General features: G+C 39.7%; 1 protein-coding gene across 3 annotated transcripts; it reads left to right on the forward strand.

Moving 5' to 3' along the window:
- The first annotated feature begins 569 nt into the window (after nt 1-569).
- On the forward strand, nt 570-20,016 carry LOC146661632 (outer dynein arm-docking complex subunit 2-like). 3 transcript variants are annotated; one of them, XM_085418145.1, is made up of 22 exons: nt 570-667; nt 1,277-1,524; nt 1,787-1,944; nt 2,295-2,499; nt 2,636-2,742; nt 4,388-4,524; nt 4,890-5,003; nt 7,060-7,190; nt 7,659-7,790; nt 7,935-8,066; nt 8,194-8,347; nt 8,749-8,895; nt 9,236-9,445; nt 10,334-10,567; nt 12,563-12,673; nt 12,785-12,939; nt 15,831-16,011; nt 16,104-16,165; nt 16,804-16,918; nt 18,410-18,598; nt 18,808-19,029; nt 19,651-20,016. In XM_085418145.1, exons 2-22 carry the CDS (start codon nt 1,301-1,303, stop codon nt 19,774-19,776), a joined length of 3,246 nt encoding a protein of 1,081 aa, XP_085274271.1. In that variant the 5' UTR covers nt 570-667; nt 1,277-1,300; the 3' UTR covers nt 19,777-20,016. The 3 variants fall into 3 exon arrangements, with proteins under 3 accessions (XP_085274271.1, XP_085274273.1, XP_085274272.1); XM_085418147.1 differs by having other exon boundaries at nt 7,063-7,190; XM_085418146.1 differs by having other exon boundaries at nt 599-667; nt 1,283-1,524.
- Nucleotides 20,017-20,282: the final 266 nt, after the last annotated feature.

A 20,282-nucleotide genomic window follows, 5' to 3' on the forward strand; every position in this document is an offset into this window, starting at 1 on the left:
GATTGCACAACCCTGGACATTACATTTCTTTCATTACCATTTATTACTTGTACAGCTGCTCTTATTGTTCTATATTTCTTCATATATTCTTATATATTTTCTATATTGTGTATTTTGTTGTACAGTTATTTTATTTTTAACTTTCTTTTTTTTAAATTTTCATATTTATTTCCTATCCTATTCATAGTCTTTTATTTTAGGTCACGAGCAGTTGTCTAAGCATTTCACTGCATATCGTGCTGTGTATGACTGTGTATGTGACAAATAAAATTTGAATTTGAATACAGTAAGTGATTGGGTCGTAGGACATGACTTGTAGGCTCCTAACATGTTCACCAGCAGCTGAAAAGATTGCCAACTTCAGTAAGTGACAACAACAACACTTGACACCACCTTTCTTCTTCTTCTTCTTCTTCTTCTTCTTCTTCTTCTTCTTCTTCTTCTTCTTCTTCTTCTCTATATAAAAAGTCGTTTTCTATCGTCATGTGTCAACTGAAACAATTGGTTTTGTGAATTTTGACTTAACTCGCTTGCCGTTTCGTTTACCAGTGTCATGGCAACAAAAGTGGGAGGGGCACTTACTAGAGCCGATAGTGGTCTTGTTTCTATGGACACTGTGGTTGACTAGCTACCAGTAAAGGTGTTGTAAAGCAAGTTAAAATACACGGTAAGTTTGTACTAATACAGGTAAAAAACAGATAGTCATAACTTCATGACAGACAGCGGAAGAGACTTGCTTCATGGTGAATTAATGAGGAATACCTCGGTGTGGTTTCAGTTGTTGTATCTAATATTAGCTGAAGACCATCGGCTTTTCTAATAACGGGACTCTGTAGCATAAAAATACGCTTAACTGTAGTCACTCCTGTCCCAAGAAAGTGTGCTGGTGCTCTTCACAGTCTCGTTAACGCCGTTATTATAATACATTACTTGTTTATTTTTGCATTGCTGTCCTCTAGCGAGTTTTGATTGTTGGATATGTCTTTCTTTTGTTAAAGTTCTGCAGCTAACACAGACGTAAGGGTCTGGCTCTCTAGATTTTATTTAGCTATAATAATGATGGGAGGAGGGAGGGGATTATATAGTGTATATAGTACATGCCATTTATTTGAATGACCCACTATGGCCATCATGATACCAGTGCAAGCATCTGTCTTCTTTTTTTTTTAAATTATCCATGAATCCATCCAGAAATATTTATTTATTTCCTGTCATATCCAACAAGCAAACCAAGACTTAAAAGGCTGTTTTAAATGGTTCCTTTGTTAATGTTAAGTTTTAGAGTATCCCAGACACAGCGATGGGGATATCATTGACCAGGGCTGCCCAATGGACCATGGTCAGCTCCAGTACTGCAAAGCTGGCATCCACACCAATGAATGAGTCCTTGTTGAAAGAAATCCTGCACTTTGTGGAGCACTTTAGTTCCCAACACCCACAGGAAGCTGAACATGTGTTTGAGGAGCCACTCCAGTGGAGTACCACTTTAGTGCCGTCTGATTTCAAAACAGACTACGACATCAGGTTGGTCTAATCATGAAGTGGGCAGCTGGCTGGCTCTCAGTATTATGTGTCTGTGCAGGATTTGCTGTCACCATGGTCTCCAAATGTTTTTACCTTAGACATACTCAAAGCTGCATGTGGACTGTAATTAATTTGTTTTTCAGCTTCAGTAAGATTGAGAACGTTCCACTGTATTTCATCAGAAGTACAAAAACAAAGACTCAGATCTCCATTAAGCATTTCAGGCAATTAAAGTTTCTTTTTTGTTTTATTTCCTACTCAGTGACTCAGATGTTCAGTCCCACGAAAGAGATAGTGAGGGCCATCCACTCCTGCAGCTCTCTCCACCGACTGTTTATGTACGCAGCTTCAGCCAGCTCTCTAAACTGCTTCATCTGGCAGATGATAAGAAGTTGGTGGAGGTTCGGGCATGTCTAGAAGGTAAATTTGAGTCCAATTTGCATCCTAAGCAGTCCAACCACCAGCATTCCTCCATAACCCACAGACTTAATGTGTTTGTCCTCCTTGTTACTGTGTACAGCCATCCAATTATGCCACCATTGGTAATTCTTTCTCTGAACTAATATATATTTCTTTAACAGATGGACACATGATGAATATAGTAATACTTATTTCATACTGCCAGTGGATTTGTTATGGAGAGATAATATTAGCTTAGTTTTGAAAAGAAACAAAGTACAGTCAAAGCCAGCTGTTTTTATAGTTCAGAATGAATCCAACTCATAGCATTTGAATTTGAATCGCTAAACCTCCCCTCTTTTGTTGTTCAGAAAACAAAGAGCCCCTGGTTAAGATTCTTGGTAGGAGCTTTTCCTCTGACCTGGCGATAGAAGCCCATGACGATGCAGTAAGTGTGGTAGACAGGACGAAGGAGGAAGGCTTATCTAAGGACTTGGAGGTCAAGGTCAAACTGTTTCAGTTGTTCCAAGACATGGACAAACAGATCCTTGACAAGCTTCTTAAAGACATATCAGAGTGAGTGCTCCACAATATTTCCATTTAGACATGTTCAAGCACATTTGAAACAGCCTATCTGATTGGACTAGGAAGCATATTGAAAAAAGTAACTACTAATGAATTATTGTTTTGTTTTCCTTAATATTCACAAAAGACAAGTAAGGCTGAACCCCAAAGCAGTGAAGAATGAAGTGGAAATCCTTCAAATGTTCTGCGGTGGAGGGGATAAAGGGCTGTTGAAGTCGCTGCGATACACATCAGGTTTGAATCAGTTCCACATTTTACTGGAATACGAGGAAAGCAGTCACTGTTAACTCTAATGCTGCATAAAAGCTGTGTTCTGCTGCTCTCAAAGACATGAGAGACAGATTCCAGTTTACAAAGTCATTTTTCAGCTCAGGTATTTTGCTTCATTGCATTGCATTTAGCAGCATGCACACATAATGACACATTTTATTCTATTCTACAGAAAAAGCAAACAAACAAAAAAACCCCCATTCAAATCCGATTTATATTGCAAGTATAACTATAGACATCATAACCAATGATATCATGCTGCACTGTTAGATGTCAGTAGATTAGCTACTGTAGGAAACATCAAAAACATGAAATTTAGACTGTGCCCCATGATGGCTGCACCAGCTGGTGTGGTTCAACTACTGTTTGCGTAAAAAGAAAATTGTTACACACTATATTTTTACTTTAATTCAAAACAATTTATATAGTGCCAAATCACAACCATCACCTTTATTTTGTAAGCTAAGCACCTAAAATAATACAGAGAAAACCTCAACAATCAGACAGCCCCTCTATGAGCAAGACAGCAGAGAAATTTAAGTGTTTTAATATATTAATATTTCATACTTTAAGGCTGCCTGTTTGTTTAAGGGAGATGAACAACACATTATAATTTTGCATAATTATATCACAGATGATAGACTAAATAAATAGATTTTAGGTAGATGCTTGTGCATTCTTAAAGTCCCTTCACCTAATTTATTTAAAAGTATTTTATAGCATATAACACCTTTAACTCCAGAAAATCATAAATCAAAATATGGATATTACCTGTCCACAGATTCATGGTGACATAGCTGCTCTTTTAACTGTTTGGTATCTTCGCTTTGTTTGGTTGTTGTTGAAATGGTTTACATGATTTTCTGGCTGAGATTCGGAGGTTTCTATGGACACTACTCACGTCGGCACTTATATTTCTGACCTCTTGTTATAACCGATTAAACGCGATCTCCTCCCTTTTGCCCCCATTTTTCTGGGCATGGGTGCTTAAAAAAAACAAACATCTGTCTCCTATTTTTGTGTCACATAGGAAAGAAGCATCAATACCTGATAAGAGACTTATTAATTTGGCCTTGCTGTGTATTATTGTGGTGTTTGGTGCAGTTTTCTTGTTTTGTGGGGTTGTTGTTTTTTTCAAGTGGAGATGAATATCTCTAACAAGTTCATTTGTTCACATTTGCATATCTTAATTTTTAAGAGAAATGTGTTTGAGTTTGTATACTATATGCATATAAGGCAACCATTTCCTTTTTCAGTATTTTTGTGTGGTGCATTTTTCTCTGTTTTAACAAGAGGCACAAAGTACATTTAAGTCGACCTAAGATGGTTTGTTTTAATTTTTACATGGTCTTACTGAGGTGATGCAAAGTGAAACAGGCATTCTTTTTTTTTGGTAATGTGCTGGAAAAGCTTGAAAATGGACCTTGAAAGTGCTTGAATTTGATGCTCAAAAATGCGTATGAACCCTGGTTAGAACCCTAACTTGAGTTCAGGAGATGAGGCTTGAAGCTGAATTCTTTTTTTCTGTGAAATAAACTCGAAAATCAACGGACTGTACCTTTAACCATTTCCAAGGTTATTAAGTTGGCTTTCTTGTTTTTGTTTTCAGACTTTCAATTTTCAAATGGCTATCGTGCCCCCCTGTGGAGACAGGTGCAGGGTGACATTTGCTACCTTGTGATTGAGCCCTGTGACACTGAAACCCTCTACATTACCTGTAGCACTGCTGGGAGTTTTCTCAATGGGGTAAGACTAGAAGTGAAAGGTACGGAAGAGGATTAGGGCCACTGGAAAAAAAAAGTGGGCACGTCTTTTTTTTTCTTCTTTTCCTGAATTCTGAGAAAAAAGTCAGAATTCTAACTTTTTTCTCAGATTTTTTTTCCAGTGGCCCTAATCCTCTTCCGTAGAAAGGCAGTGTGGTCCACATTGTGATCTTTTATATTTCTATGTAAATATGACTTAAAACATAATCATTTCATTTTCACACAAGCTTTCAGATATGTTCTAACCTCAGCTCAACTGTAACTTTAACTAACAACAGCTGACATGTGAGCCACAATAAATTGTGGTTTTTGGAATAAAAAAAAGTTAATTTAACTTTGTTTTCACAGGGCATAAAACAGGAGGGGGAGGAGAATGGATATGAGCGAACAAGTGATGCTTATGAAGACCTGGTAACACTTCTGAAGAGCAGATCTCCACATTTTGCTGATAAAATAAACCAGGTAGAGTAGAATTATAGCAATTAACATAAACACATTAAGGTGTGTCTTTTTTTTTGCTGTGAATTGTAACTCTCTAAGCAAAAGTGTGTGGGTTCTCAAATGCCTCTTTGTCTTATGAACCTTCTCTCTAATCCTGTGATTTTATGACTGATGCTGTGTGATTCATATCTGTACACAGAGTTGGGATTCTGTAATCCAGGCTAAAAAATTTCGTTAGAGACCAAACAGACAGCAAAGCAGGGTATGCTTCTGGACATGACTTCAATGATTGAGCAGTTGTTAGTATATGAACCTGCAGTGTCCCTGTTTTTTTTTTTACTTTTTATCAGACTTTGCTAATCAGTCAATAGTCTGCACCAACTCCCAGTTTATATTAGCATGTTGTACTACTCTCAGCCATTTAAGCTGAGTGAATGAATGTGAATTTTTTGCAATAGTGCAATACTATACATCTGTATATATGCCCAGATATACTGATGATAAGTGGACTACTGGAACTACTACTTGTCCATGTATGCCTTATACATGGACAAGGACTGACAACACAGAATTGATGGATGCTACTATTCCAGCCAATGCAGTAAGAGATCAGTTATCTTTAACACATGTGGGAACTATGGATGAACACAAAAGCCAACATCCACACTGCCCAAGAAGCACCTGGCAGCTCACTGCAATGACATCAATAAAAGATGAAGCTGGAGTTTAAGAGGCTATTGCACAGTGGAAACAGTAGTGAGCAATATGGACATAATGAACCAACTGTAGTAAAAGAGACCAGCAGAATTGAACTAGTTGATACCCAGCTGCCTACAGGGACAGAAGGATCTAATCTTTATCAGAGGAAAAAGATTGTGCCCAACCTCAAGTAGCCACTCAACCAAGAGCAGGAGTCCCCCGGCTCACTGGCAAAATCCCATCAGTGAGGGATCATTAGCGAGGATATCAAGATGTCATTCAGACTGGGAACGTGTAGGCGAATAGCTGCAAAGAGAGGGAAGGTGATCCAAACTTGCTAGAAGATAGAATATCAGATAAAAAGTGCAGCTGCAAGTACCTTCTTATCCCACAGGCCAGTGGGAACTGAGGTGAAGTGAAGGCCTGCCATAGCCAAGTACCTCTAGAAGGTAAAAAAGGTTCTGAAAAGCAAACTGAACAGCAGGAATAAGATCATATGCTGATAGGGCATATGTATTGATGGAATAATAAGCTGGCCACAGGAGGTGATAGGTGGCATTGATGCCAAGACATAAAAAACTCCTTACAGTGCATTGAGGTCTCCACCTGAAGTCCGTGAAACCAACCCCCCTCTCTCTCTCCCTGCTTTCCTGTCTTTCTTCACTGCATCTGTCCAAATAAAGGCTAAAAGCAAAAAAAGGACAGCACAGAGACATTGTGTATAGGAAACATCTGTGCCGCATATGGACTAGACGTCCCCAAGTATCAATGGGAGAAACCACCAAAGTTGGCTGAGAACAACAGGGCTAATTTCCTGTAGTACTTTTGAGTTCCAGGCAGACAAGTACGAATTTGTCCATTTCTCATATAGTAGAACTGGAGAAAGTTGGTTAGCCTAGTAAAGTCAAACTGTGGGTTTGTATATTGACATACGTTTCCAATAGCACTTTGTGTTTTATAAAACACAAGCCAATGAAAAAAGCAATTGGGCATGCTTGGCTCTAGCTAATGCACAAACACAGCCCAAATAAATAAGTCCATATATTGTTGAGTACGGGCTCTTATGTCAATTTTGTGTTTTTAATTATAACTTTTTACTCTTTCGTGGTTTTTATATGAGTCTTCCTTGAGTGGCATGACCAAGACTTTGTCAGACATAGAGTTGCAAAAATGGATGGAAAATACAGCACGCTGATTGACAAGAAGTCAAAGAAATGCTAATCAGCTTAATCAGAATAGCTTTTTTTATATAAGCAAGAATTTGAGAAATGTACAGTCAGACTACAAAGCACTTTACAGTCAAATTTCGCTTGTTTTGTTGCAAATTGGAAGAGGTATTTACACTCATTCTTCAACTTCTCGCTTTCCCCCTTACCAGCAGGCTTCTGCAGTTCAAGAACTATCAACAAAAAAGGAAAAGACTGTGAATGAGCAACTACAGCTTGAGCTGCACACAACACGTAGGAACATATATGAACCAAGACCAAGTGGTATCTTGTCTACATGTGGGTATGTGATGATTCCTCACTTAAGAATTCTTCTGAATATTCATTGCATTGCAGGTATTCTTCTTGAAGAGCAGATGAACTTTGATGACCATGATGCCAAGTCTTTAATGCATGTGTTTAGTGTATCTGCTAAGATGTTATAAAAACATCGTTATATGGTTTAGAAATTCAAGGGAAACCCTCTTTGCTCTCTGCTAAACACAAAACTTAGGAATAAGTATGAGAAAAGAATCCCCAAAAGATCTATCAAATTTGGTCTTTGATTGATAAATAGATCTAGCAAGGGCTGAGCTGTTGCAGCTTTACCTCAGGATATTTGTACCCATCTGAGGAGAAACTGGTCTTTTTAATCTTAATTGCTTAAAAAATGCTGAACCCTGTCCTGAATTGTTAAATAATGATTATGCCAGAAAAATGACCATCTCAAAATAGAAGTAGGTATAATGAGTCTTATTTCACATCATTACAGTAAAACAGAGGAAAATAAAGGCCATAAGAGTTCTGAAGAGGAGGAAAAAAGTCTTAGACAAGGAGCCAAGAGCAAAATAAAAGCAGAATTCTCTGCATCTTCTTCACCTGGACACATGTCCCCCCAAAAACGGTAAGATCTCTTTTGTCAAAACCTACAAGGGTTCCTTCTTGCACTGCAGCTGGGCTAAATTAAACTAAGCAGAGGTTAAAAGTGCAAGGGATCTGATTGTAGCCATGAAGCAGCTATAATGACTCTTATTTCACCTCATTATAGTAAAACAGAGGAAAATAAACCCCTTAAGAGTTCTGAAGATGAGCACAAAAATCTAAGACAAAGAGCCAAGAGCAAGACGAAAGCAGAATTATCTGCATCTTCTTCACCTGGACACGTGTCTTCCCAGAAACTGTAAGTTTTCCTTTTAAGAGTTTCCTCTAGATCTGCAATTGGGGTAAATTCAACCAAGACGTTAGACATATAGGGTTTTGATTGTATGTCTAATTAAAAAGGCAGAAGTTGCTCTTGTGTATTTTAGGAAGACATCAGCAGGAGCCCTGCCAGGGGAACTTTTCAGTGAGAGCTCCACTGAGAGTGAAGAGGAAGAGGAGCAGCCATATCGCCATCCAGAGACTAACACAGACCTGCCCTCTGAATACTGGCAAATCCAGAAACTGGTTAAGTATCTCAAGGTATGATAAGTTCACTCTGCACAACAGAAGCAAACTCAGGTTTCACAAAAACCTCTTTGTGTGTGTGTGTGTGTCTGGACGCCACACAGCACAGTTATTTATAGTTTGCCCAGTAGTCATTTTATAATATCATTACCATTAGATGCTGAAACCTACCATGAGCCAAACTGAACACCAGGAATTCAGCAAATCATTTTTTTTCTATCAGTGTTAACCAGCACAACGCTAAACACTTAAAGTACAAGGCTGTGGCATCAATGAAACAGCTCCAGCATGTGTAGCATTATGAAAAAAAACAACAGAGTAAGAGGGAAGAGCAGTATAAGAGAATGGAGAATTCTTAATGTTATTTCCTCCTCTCCTACTTTTTAATTCATTTGTGTTTGAAATTATTGTTTCAGGATGGTGACCAGATAGTCACTGTTGACACTCTTTGTGCCATGATGGACTTTAATTTGATGCAGGAGTCATGCCAAATGGCTATCCAGGACACAGGTGGCCTTAAAGTCCTCCTTAACTTGCTGGATACAGATGAACACAAATGCAAAGTGAGTTGCCATGACAAAGTTGGACCTGCATGGCCTGCTGGCATGAACAGAGCTGGCCATGTGTGCCAGCCTGTGTTTTAGTTTCAGAAACACGAGTGCAAGGTAGAAAGCATGCTGTTTAAAAAATGGGGTAGCAATTATTCTATAGCATTCCTAATGAGATGTGTGGGTTGGTGCTTTTCAACTGGGTTGTACTGCAACATTTTATCTACTTTTAGTGGAAAGTTTTGCTACTTTTTTGGCTACTAGAGACCTCTTGTAGGCATAAGTTTCTTTATCATAAAACAAACATAATTTTTAACTGGTTATATTTAATATTAATGTGTGTTCTTGTGATTAGATCGGATCTCTAAAAATACTGAGAACCATCAGCCACAACTCGCAAATCCGTCGGGTTATTGTTGACATGAAAGGCGTGCAGAGCATAGTGAAGATCCTGGACTCACCAGTCAAGGAACTGAAGGCCTTAGCTGCCGAGACCATCGCTAACGTGGCCAAGTTCCGCAGAGCAAGAAGAAATGTCAGGTTATATGGTGGTATCAATAAACTGGTGAGTGTAAGCAGAGTAAAATGCAAGTTCAGAGTGTGACATGGCTCAAGCTCTACAATCCCATGGTGAGGAATGCAGCAGGAAAAAACACTGCAGATTTGAGCCTGATCTTTCTGTACTGGTAATAACGAAAAATGTCCAACAGTGGCAGATTTTCCTTGAAAACACAGGTCAGCTTATTTATGATGTAGTATTTCTTTGTAATAACCTCAGAAAACCTGAAAACTTTGAGAAAAATTCTGTTTTATTCTGATGAAATCCATATATTAACATAGTTCAAAGGTTTTTTTTTGTTGTTTTGGCTTCCTTGAAGTAAAGAATTATGTTCCCTTTTCACACAATAGATGCCTGATAGTGGTCATCAGTTTTTTTTTTAAATTAGAAAGTGGGTGCTGGGTACCAGATAGAATGTCTCCTACATCCTCTGACCTGCATTTGTGATTATTGATGGAGGGATCTTTGACTGGACTGCCTTCCTAATTTAGCCACCATGTCTTGTTTATTTTGTTCAGCTCCAAATCAAATGAACACAGAATGATGGCTTTAAATGGTCACACTGGGCTTTTCAGCATCAACATCTATCCTGACAGTTTTCCACTCCTAACTTCTCTGTTGTTTTAATTCTCCCTGAATGAAATGTTCTAGTAACAGAACTTTAATCCCACCCATCATGACCAAAAATGAGCTATTTCCATCTGGAACCATCAATTATTACCCAAATCTAGCAAATAAATTTTTTGAGTTTAGTTCTTGAATTTGTGTTAGGCTCACAGATCTTATATGTAGAGAATATCAGATTAAATACAGAGTGTGTTTGCTTGTCTGCACACAGCTTCATCTGTGTGTTTATATACATGTAAGTTTTGGGGTGTCTATATCTCCAATCAGGTAAAGCTGCTGGACTGCCTTCCTAATTTCGCCAGCCTTACTCCCAGCCAGGAGGAGGATATAGAGGTGGCCTGTTGTGGGGCTTTAGCATTATGGAGCTGCAGCAGGAGCACCAAGAACAAGAAGGCCATTCGGAAGGCTGGGGGTATCCCTCTGCTGGGACGCCTGCTCAAGTCTCCACTTCAGAAAATGCTTATTCCAGTGGTTGGCACCCTACAGGAATGTGCTTCAGAGGTGAGAGGGGCCTAGGATTGACAACAAGTCGTCAAATTAAAACATCTATTCAAAGTGTTAAAACAAATACTGCAAATCATTTTTATTAAATGACAATGCCAGTAATTTCCCTTTCTTTTTTATTGTAAATACATTTATAGAACTGATAATAGTTTTGCATTTTCTAATTAGTTTTTATTTTTATTTCATTTTAACTTTAAAAAAAATTAAAATTTAGTTTCAGAGTTAACTTTCTTATTTACATTTTCTTTGTTGTTGTTTAAAAATGTTTAGTTTTTAGTTTCTGCTGGTTTTCTACTAGTTTCAAAGCTTGTGACCATAGGTGAGGGTAGGGACGTAAATAGACCGGTAAATCGACAGCTTTGCTTTCACATTTAGCTTTCTCTTGACCACGACGGACGAGTACAGCAGCCGCAATCTATTTGTCAATCTTCTGCCCCTGTCTTCCCTCAATCAAGGGAACAAGAATCCCTCCACTTGGGACAGCAACGAGCCCCTTATCTGGAGGGGTCAAAATATTTACCCTATTTCTGCTGATGGCCATGGCCTTAGACGTGTAGGAGTTAATTCTCATATTCACTGGTTCATGCTCGACTGTGAATTGCTCCAGTGTGAGCTGGAGACCACCGCCTGCAGCCAACAAGACCACATGAGATACTGGGTGCCACGAACCGTAACTTTCCGATGCTTGGTTGTTCATACAAATTCTGTGCTTAAAGGTTATGAACAAAATGTGTGACATAGGAGAGCACTGGATGAGCACAAAACAATTCTGACTTATTGTCATTCTTTCCTTAACTCTCCCCACAAAGTTGGAAGCATGAACTTGTCAGAAATGCTTTGGTATGCTGAAAATTTTTTAATTCCTTCTACTGGAACTAAGGGGCAAAGCCCAAGTCCTGAAAAACAACCACACACCATAATCCCCCATCCACCAAACTTTACACTTGGCACAGTGCAGTTAGTCAAGTATCACTCCAACCACCAAACCAGACTCTTCCAGCCAGAGAAGCATGATTTTTCACTCCAGGCATGCTTTACAACATGGCATCCAACACTTTGCATTGCACTTATAGATGTAAGGCTTAATTGGAGCTCCTCGGCCATGGAAAACAAATCCATGAAGCTCTCTATGCACTGTTCTTGAGCTAATACCACTAATAGTTGACTGTCGGCTGTCTAGTAGCTAGGAAGTATTCATGGCTGGACTTGTTGCACAGGTGGCATCCTATCACAGTGCAACGCTGGAATTCACTGAGCTCCTGAGAGCAACCCATTCTTTCTTTCTAATGTTTATAGAAACAGTGTGCATTCCTAAGTGCTTGATTTTATATACCTGTGACCACAGAAGTGATTGGAACACCTACATTCAGTGATTTGGATAGATGAGTGAATACATTTGGCAATATAGTGCAGGTCCAATAACAGAACACCATTTGGTTTTACTATTGTTGCCTATATGAGTGTGGAAGTCTCCTAGTAGGAAAACAGAGGCTCCAGACAGAGCACTGTCGAGCACACCACCCAGCAACTCCAAGAAGGGTGGATACTATGGGTACACTGGGTACTCCAAGCGCAAACAACATCCAGGACCTATTCCCTGGCTTGCAGGTGCAGGGATCAAACGCTCTTGTCCACTGATTAAAACTCTAATTCAAGGATGCCCACCGCAGCCCACCACCTCCCATTGAAGGCAACTCTAGACTAGAACAGAGTCCAGTCCTTCTCTAGGAGACTGGTTCCATAGCTCAAGCCATGTGTTGAGGTGAGGCTATATCTAGCCAGTATCTCTCAACCTCACACACTAGTTCAGGCTCCTTCCCCACTAGAGAGGAGACTGGGAGGCTGGGACTCAGTCGCCAGCCTCAATAGCCACCAATTGGTCCTCCATGGCCTTCACTCTTGGCTGCTGCCTGAGACACACTGAGCCTAACCCTACAGCACCTCATGGTTCATTCATGGTTATGTGATCTGTTTATTCTTGTGTCACTACAGGAGAGCTACAGGAATGACATTCAGACTTTAGGCATGATCAAAGATTTGGTCAGAAACCTAAGCAGTGACAACGATGAGCTACAAATGCACTGTGCCAGTGCTATCTTTAAGGTACCGTGTTTCTTGTCTGTGTCTTGGATCCATTGGAGAATAAAGGATTTGGACTAAAAGAGTTCTATACAGTGTTAACATAGCTTTCACTTCTTTCTTTTTGCTCTGCAGTGTGCAGAGGATAAGCAAACCCGTGACCTGGTGCGCAAGTATAAAGGTCTGCAGCCACTGGTCTCACTGCTGCATAAAGCAGACAACAAGCAACTTCTGGCTGCTGCTACTGGAGCAATATGGAAATGTTCCATAAGCCAGGAGAATGTAACTAAGTATGAATACCTCAGACAGCACAGCGGTACCACTCATTAACACACACAGATTTTAAAAGAGAATATAAAAGAGACACAAAGAACAATGTATTCATAACTTTTTAGTGTTCGTTATTAGATGTAACAGATTAGTATGACTTTGACAAATCTCTTGATGAAATAGTTTGATAGCAGTAAAACACTGAATCGTCCACATATGCCCATGCCTTTCGAACATATGTTTGCCAGAATGATGCAGTCTGTGAACACATGAGTAGCAGCGGTGGATATAGAACGCATCCTGCCGACTTCTGTGCATGAGGGACATTATACCATCACCACATGTTATTTTTATAGATTTCAGTTTTTTCCACAGCTAAACAAAAGGATCAGCGTGGATGCTGATTGCATAGACGTCAGGATGTGTTGGTTATTCCCTTCAGTTTAGCAAATGAACTCATAAGCTAGTCTGTTGTAATAATTGTTATGATTTAAAAAAAAAAAAGTACTATATGAAGTTGAAAGCTTTTTCCTGAGGTGAGAAAATGCATTTTTTCTTATGTGTAGTTCAGATTTTAGTGGAATTCTAAAAATAATTAGAAAAAGGGTTCAGTAGCACTCACAAGGCTTTCTGCACTTCATATATCATAACTGACACAATGAAAGCTTAACTGGCCATGACTAATTTAGCAGCTTAAAACACTTGTTGTCAGTACAGGGTCTCTGCCTCACTTAATGAATTGTCACACTATAAAACAGTTATCCAGCTACCGATAATGATAATAATAATAACAGAAGAAGCGCTCAGACAGTGCAAACCTCAGCCAAGGCAGCTCACTCTCTGGGCTGTATTTACTTTCAAGGAAACAGTATTGTATTTTGTTCCTATCGTTTTCTTTGTTCTTTGAAAGTGAGGTCAGAGGTCAAATGTTACATGATATTTGGATGAAAACTATAAAGTAATATTTAGAATTCCCATATGCCAGTATCACTTCCTAAATGTTTCCACTACAAACAATGGCAGTAGAATTTTAAGCAGTTTACGACATAAAAGACATTTTATGAACATTTGACCATGAAAGAGAGGTGAGAGGTCCAAAGTAATGTGATATTTAGAATCTCTTATATGCTGTTATCATACAAACAATGGCAGTAACAAACATAGTTTTAAATAGGTCTTTGTACGGTACTTTCTCTATGTTGACAATACACTCTACACTTGAAGCTATTTACCAATTTTTGACCAATTAATTATCAACTCAACCTTTGAGACCTCGGAGGATGTTAGCCAAACTTTAATGGATAGTAAACATGACCCCACTCTACAGCCTTAGACATTTTTATAAGGATTATAAAAACAATTTTAGTGTTTACAGAAAGAATGACATGCATGCATGCACACACGCACAAACACTTTCACGTACATAACCTCCATGGGAGAAGAAATGATGCCATTAATCTTATGTAAAGCACATTTAGTGACACTACAAAGACTAAAAAACACTTTGGTTGTCCTCACTCTAACTTTAACTTATCACAAAGGTTGACAGCGTTCTCTCATTTTGTGGTTTGGTTTCCGTGTGTTGTGTTATGTTGTGTTTTTTGGATGACATGCACAGCTGGATATGAATGAAGGTGAAATTGGCCGCCTCTTCGGGAGGAAACCAGCATGATGTACAGCAAATGTTTTTAATTCCCACTTGAATGTGTAAGTGGATCTGTTTTTTCGAACTCTCTCAGGCTTATCACTTAACCTTCTAGGACCTGGCGTCCACATATTTGGACATCACATTTTGGGTTATTTAGACCAAAATACTCAATTTTGCTCGACAAGGGCCTGATATCCACTTACAAGGACATTATACTGCTACTGTTCTATCAAAATTTTAAACGAATATCCTCATATGTGGCTCTTATTTTTCTTAAAAACAAAAATAAGGCCCCAATGTGACCAAATATCAAAGAGAAATGAAAAATGCATGCCGTAGAGGAGTGCGGGTCTTAGGAGGTTGAAATGTCTAGGTCAGGCAAAAGTTTGGAATGAAGCGACAGAGCCATTACTGTCAAAAAGGAAAGGCTGTTAATGGTAACAGGGTTTTAGGGGCATGCGCTCATTTCAGAATCAGTCACAGGCTGAGTGGCGTACTGAAATGACAATCATTTTTGAATATGTTTTGTTACAGGAGTATTGAGAGGGAAGTCGACTTTCTTCTCTTTTCCATCATTAAGTTCATGGTCAAATGAGACCCTGTGGCCCACTGCAAACAACAGGATGTTTTTTTCTTTTCTGTGACTGATGATTTACATGGTCTGGACAGCAGCACATATTAGCCATTTTCTTGATTAATGATAATACAGACATTGATTCCATGGTGCAGTTAAAAGGCAAAACTGGAGCCACACAGTGTGCTGGCTGTTGACATTTTACATTTATTTTTGACTTGGTTTTCTTCCCATTGTAGATATGCATGTGTTTTCCTAGTATTTCATGCTGGATTTAGTCAGAAACGGCATGAAAGGAGAAGGGGAGTAGAGGTGGGTTGCAGTGTGGCTTGCAGATGCAACTAAGTCAATGCTAAGTTTGAGTAGTATGCCCTGCATGGGGTTCTAGACATAGTGATAGTCATCAGTCTGTTGTTCAAACCACTTCACACCGTGGTCCAGACATGGTTCAGACTAGTGAATGGATTAAAAAGTGAGATAAGAAGTACTTTATTCATCCCCTGACTTTCCACCTATGTATTTTTTTGCTGCCAATGGTAGCACAAATGTTTACAGTTCCCAGTCTAGCACAACCTGGTAAACACTACTAAACTCTTAGTGTTGTTTTACATTCTTTGGTTAATATAATTAATTGCTAAATTATTCTAAGTGATATCATACAACCCCAGTTTTGTCTTCTTTCCTTAAAGGTTTCAAGAGTACAAAGCCTTGGAGATCTTGGTGAATCTACTAACTGATCAACCCGAAGAAGTCTTGGTCAATGTAGTGGGAGCCCTGGGAGAATTTGCCCAGATACCTGCTAACAAGGCTGCCATCCGTGAGTTTGGAGGCATCAAACCACTAGTTAAGTTGCTCACAAGCCCAAACCAGGTATCTAGATTTTTTTTCTATTTTTGCATTAATGGTGATGCCATGTTTACAACTTGCTCCTTTACCGATTCATCTTCCTGTAATCTAACCAGGCGCTGCTTGTGAATGTTACCAAAGCAGTGGGTGCCTGTGCAACAAATAAGGATAACATGGTGTAAGTCTGTCTCTTTCTGTACATCACAAGTACAATTTACACAAGACAAACTGCCTGTTAAAATGTGATGTGTCTGACTCATATATTCATACACTCACATATTCTTGACAATACGGTCATACCGTTTTACAAAAGAATGACATCAAGTCAAGGATCTAAACACGGTATCATTAACTGGTCATGCGTTGATGCTTCAAGAAATCTCCTGTTTTTTACATTTGTAATTATGCAGGTAGGTTACCCTGTTATCCCCGGCTTAATGACAGGTTTTAAAAGCTTTGTTTATTGTACCTGCTGTGTTAAATGTGGTTGTGGTTTAATTCCCAGTGTTTTACTATCGGCCTGCAGTCACTGTTAGGAGGTGAGCTGGTCAGACTAACATACCTAAACCTAAATACAACTTAATGTCAGAATTCACGTTGTTAGTTATCTATTAGTGCTAACTAACAATAAACCCATTACATGTGTTTGGGATAAAAAGCCCAATAAAAAATTGTTAGTATGATAAAATATAGCCAGTTACTGTGGGGAGTTTCACACAGTGGGCAAAATGTGTTTACAATTGTTTATTTGTTTGTTCATTCCGTCTTTCATTCCCTCTTTTCTCACAACACTTCCATGTCTTTCTCTCTCTTCAGAATCATTGACCAGCTTGATGGAATCCGTCTGGTGTGGTCGCTGCTAAAAACCCCCAGTGCAGATGTTCAGTCTAGTGCTGCTTGGGCTCTTTGTGCATGCATTGAAAATGCAGAGGTATGTATTTCTTTAGTTGTCTGTGACTTAAAACTGGGTCTTTTGTGTCTCCTGTTTGTGTGAAGTGAAGCACATATTTATCCTGTAAACCAAAGAGTTCTGCAGTGTTTTTGCCAGACTGAGTAAATATCCTGTGGCATGGCTTCTGATTTCCCAGCTGAAAATCTTCTCTGAACATGCTACCAGCTCCAGAGGCACACAGTTGGGGTGGCTGTAGCTCAGAGGACAGAGCAACCATGCACAGAATAACATTATATTCATTTGTAACCGTGGTATGTTAAAAGCATAGAAAACATATAAACTTATGAAATGCTGTAAATTAAATATTGATGTACCCACTGTGTCCAAATCCAGTGGACTACCACCTTTGAACCTCTAGCTCAGCAGTTTGGACATTTTTGTGTTGTTATTGTGTGCCAATATTTGAACAAGGTTATGCTAAGTTGTGTGGTTAGCAAGGCCAATCCATATTTTGGACCAGTGTAGATTCCAGTTAAATTGAGCTTTAACACAGAAAATAATTTAAGCATCAGTTACTCGTGTTGTTTGTCAGAGTCCACTTCAGTGATTTGAAAGTTGATAGATCGATTTATAGATAGATAGATGATAGATAAAAATTAAAATTAAAAAGAAAAAAAATGTGGAGGAGTTCAAGTATCTCGGGGTCTTGTTCGCGAGTGATGGGAGAAGGGAGCCGGAGATCGACAGACGGATTGGGGCTGCAGCTGCAGTAATGCAGACGCTGCACCGGTCCGTCGTGGTGAAGAGGGAGCTGAGTGTAAAGGCAAAGCTCTCAATTTACCGGTCGATCTACGCCCCTACCCTCACCTATGGCCACGAGCTGTGGGTAGTGACCGAAAGAACGAGATCGCGGATACAAGCGGCAGAAATGAGCTTCCTCCGAAGGGTGGCTGGCCTCTCCCTTAGAGATAGGGTGAGAAGTTCGGCCATCCGGGAGGGGCTCAGAGTGGAGCCGCTGCTCCACATCGAAAGGAGCCAGCTGAGGTGGTTCGGGCATCTGACAAGGATGCCTCCTGGGCGCTTCCTGAGTGAGGTGTTCCAGGCATGTCCCACCGGGAGGAGGCCCCGGGGCAGACCCAGGACACGCTGGAGAGATTATATCTCTCGGCTGGCCTGGGAACGCCTTGGTATTCCCCCGGATAAGCTGGAGGAGGTGGCTGGGGAGAGGGAGGTCTGGGCCTCTTTGCTTAGGCTGCTGCCCCCACGACCCGGCCTCGGATAAAGCGGATGAAGATGGATGGATGGATGGATGGATGGATGGATGGATGGATGGATGGAAGAAAAAAAATGTAAATGCTTGCATTCTGTTTTTATTTACATTTTAAAAGGCATCCTGATATTTTCTGGAAACAGGGTCGGGCTTTGTTAGTACTTATTCACTGGATCCACTGGACTGGATTCTTAGGACTGCTCCCCTATTGATCATCTTCTGTGTTCATTTGCAGCTAATAACAGACTTTTTGACTCTAGGATGCAGGAGAAACTGCACGCTCGCTCATCGGTGGATTCCAACTGATTGTTAAATTGCTGAGCTCAACAAACAATGAGGTGCTGGCAAGTATTTGTGCTGCCATCTGCAAAATAGCCAAAGATGAGGAGAATCTGGCAATCCTCACTGATTTCGGGGTTGTCCCATCGCTGGCCAAGCTGACTAACACAGTAAGAACACCTCACAGCTGGAGAAAAACAACAGGGTTGTAGTGTTGTTGTCACTATTCATATACCGTCTTTATGCTGAGTTTAGGTGCTCTTTAATCACTCACTGCTGTATGAATCCAGCTAATGAGGGGTGCATTAGTAGACACAACTTGTTCTGGGCAATGTAAAAAATGCTGTCTGGGATTCAGTAGCGTCTTATTTCTCTCCAGACTCATGACAGGCTCCGTCACCATCTTGCTGATGCCATCGCACAGTGCTGCATGTGGGGCAGCAATAGGGCATCATTTGGTGAGGCTGGAGCTGTGGCACCACTTGTGCGTAACCTTAAGTCGAAAGAAGGCTCGGTACAGCGGAGCACAGCCATGGCCCTGTATCAGCTGTCAAGGAATCCCAACAACTGTATTACCATGCATGAAAAAGAAGTAGTTCAGGTCAGTTACAGTGCTGTGGTACCTAGATATCTGACTCCAAAATTCAGTCACATTCAAACTGCTTTTTTGTTTCCTCCATTTAGACTTACATTTTTATTAGATTTTTTTTAACGGGTGGTAAGAATGTGCCAATTTAAGAAATACTTTTTAAATCTGTGTCTATGTTTGCCCTTATTAATGTACCAGTTAAGAGTTGCAACACTACTCCATAATGTATATTTGGATTTCAATCACATGAAACACAAATGTTTCACACACACTCCTCGACACTGAGCAGACTGCTTTTGTATTTTTCTACAAAATAATGTGGTTATAAGTAGAAGAACAGCAGTTTTTTAGATTTTAACCGGACTTATTCTGTAAGTTCACAGCTTTTTCATCCACAGGCTAGCTCACTTCATCTTCTGGTTTTTCTGGGAAAATCCTAGGAATGCCTTGCCTCTGCTTCTTTGCTAACCACACCGATGTGTGGACTGGTGTATTATAATGCATCTCATGCTTTGAAATGTGATGTGTTTCTGGTGTTTTAATTCAGTTTTGAGAAACACTCTTTAGTAAATGAGATTTGTTGGGAATACATTCTTCTGCTGGTTGTCAGCTCTGTCCTGTATACTTCCACAGCCACTGATCCACATGATGGGATCCGATGACGAGGAGCTTCAAGAAGCTGCTGCCGGCTGTGTGCGCAGCATCCGACTACTGTACATGGCTAACAGGAATGCTGAGTTATTCACTTTTAGAAACTGATCACAGCAACACCCCTGGATATGTAAGAGGGACTATACAAAAATGATCAGCGCAGTTATGTAATGTGTTACTTTAAAGAACTGTGTTTTTCCAGGCTTATCAAATTTCGTTTGGACCATTTAATTGTTAGAAAAAAAATTCCTACACTTTCTGCTCTAATAACGAAAGTGTTCACTGAACTGTCTGAACTGTCTTTCAGATATATTCTATCTGTTGGTTTCAAATAAACTGCTTTACCTTGATCGACGAGTGTATATTTGTTGGCTTTCTTGTTTCGATTTCAACAGGGAACTTTGATCCTGAGCTCCTACTTTACAGCTCAGGTGCCTACAACAGAGTATTAGGACCGATTTAAGAAAAAAATATGTTCATTTTGAGAAAAAAGTTGAAAGTTAAATGTGGATATTAAAGTTGTCATTTGAAGTCAAACAACTGCCACAGCTGCTTGACCCTCTACAAAATGCCTCGTATCGATGAGGTAGTGAAAACCTTGATCAGTCATCTTA

This window comes from Rhamphochromis longiceps, linkage group LG9 (genome assembly GCF_057381845.1).
Source record: "Rhamphochromis longiceps isolate RC_006_pf linkage group LG9, R_longiceps_female_GT1.1, whole genome shotgun sequence".
NCBI classification, from domain to species: domain Eukaryota; kingdom Metazoa; phylum Chordata; class Actinopteri; order Cichliformes; family Cichlidae; genus Rhamphochromis; species Rhamphochromis longiceps.

Bases quoted from the DNA above. Each gene is read 5' to 3' on its own strand.
- LOC146661632 (XM_085418145.1), top strand. From the start codon at position 1,301: ATGGGGATATCATTGACCAGGGCTGCCCAATGGACCATGGTCAGCTCC. The intron at 7,791-7,934 runs GTAAGATCTCTT...ACCTCATTATAG, and splicing joins CACATGTCCCCCCAAAAACG to TAAAACAGAGGAAAATAAAC. The intron at 16,919-18,409 runs GTATGTATTTCT...TTTTGACTCTAG, and splicing joins CATGCATTGAAAATGCAGAG to GATGCAGGAGAAACTGCACG.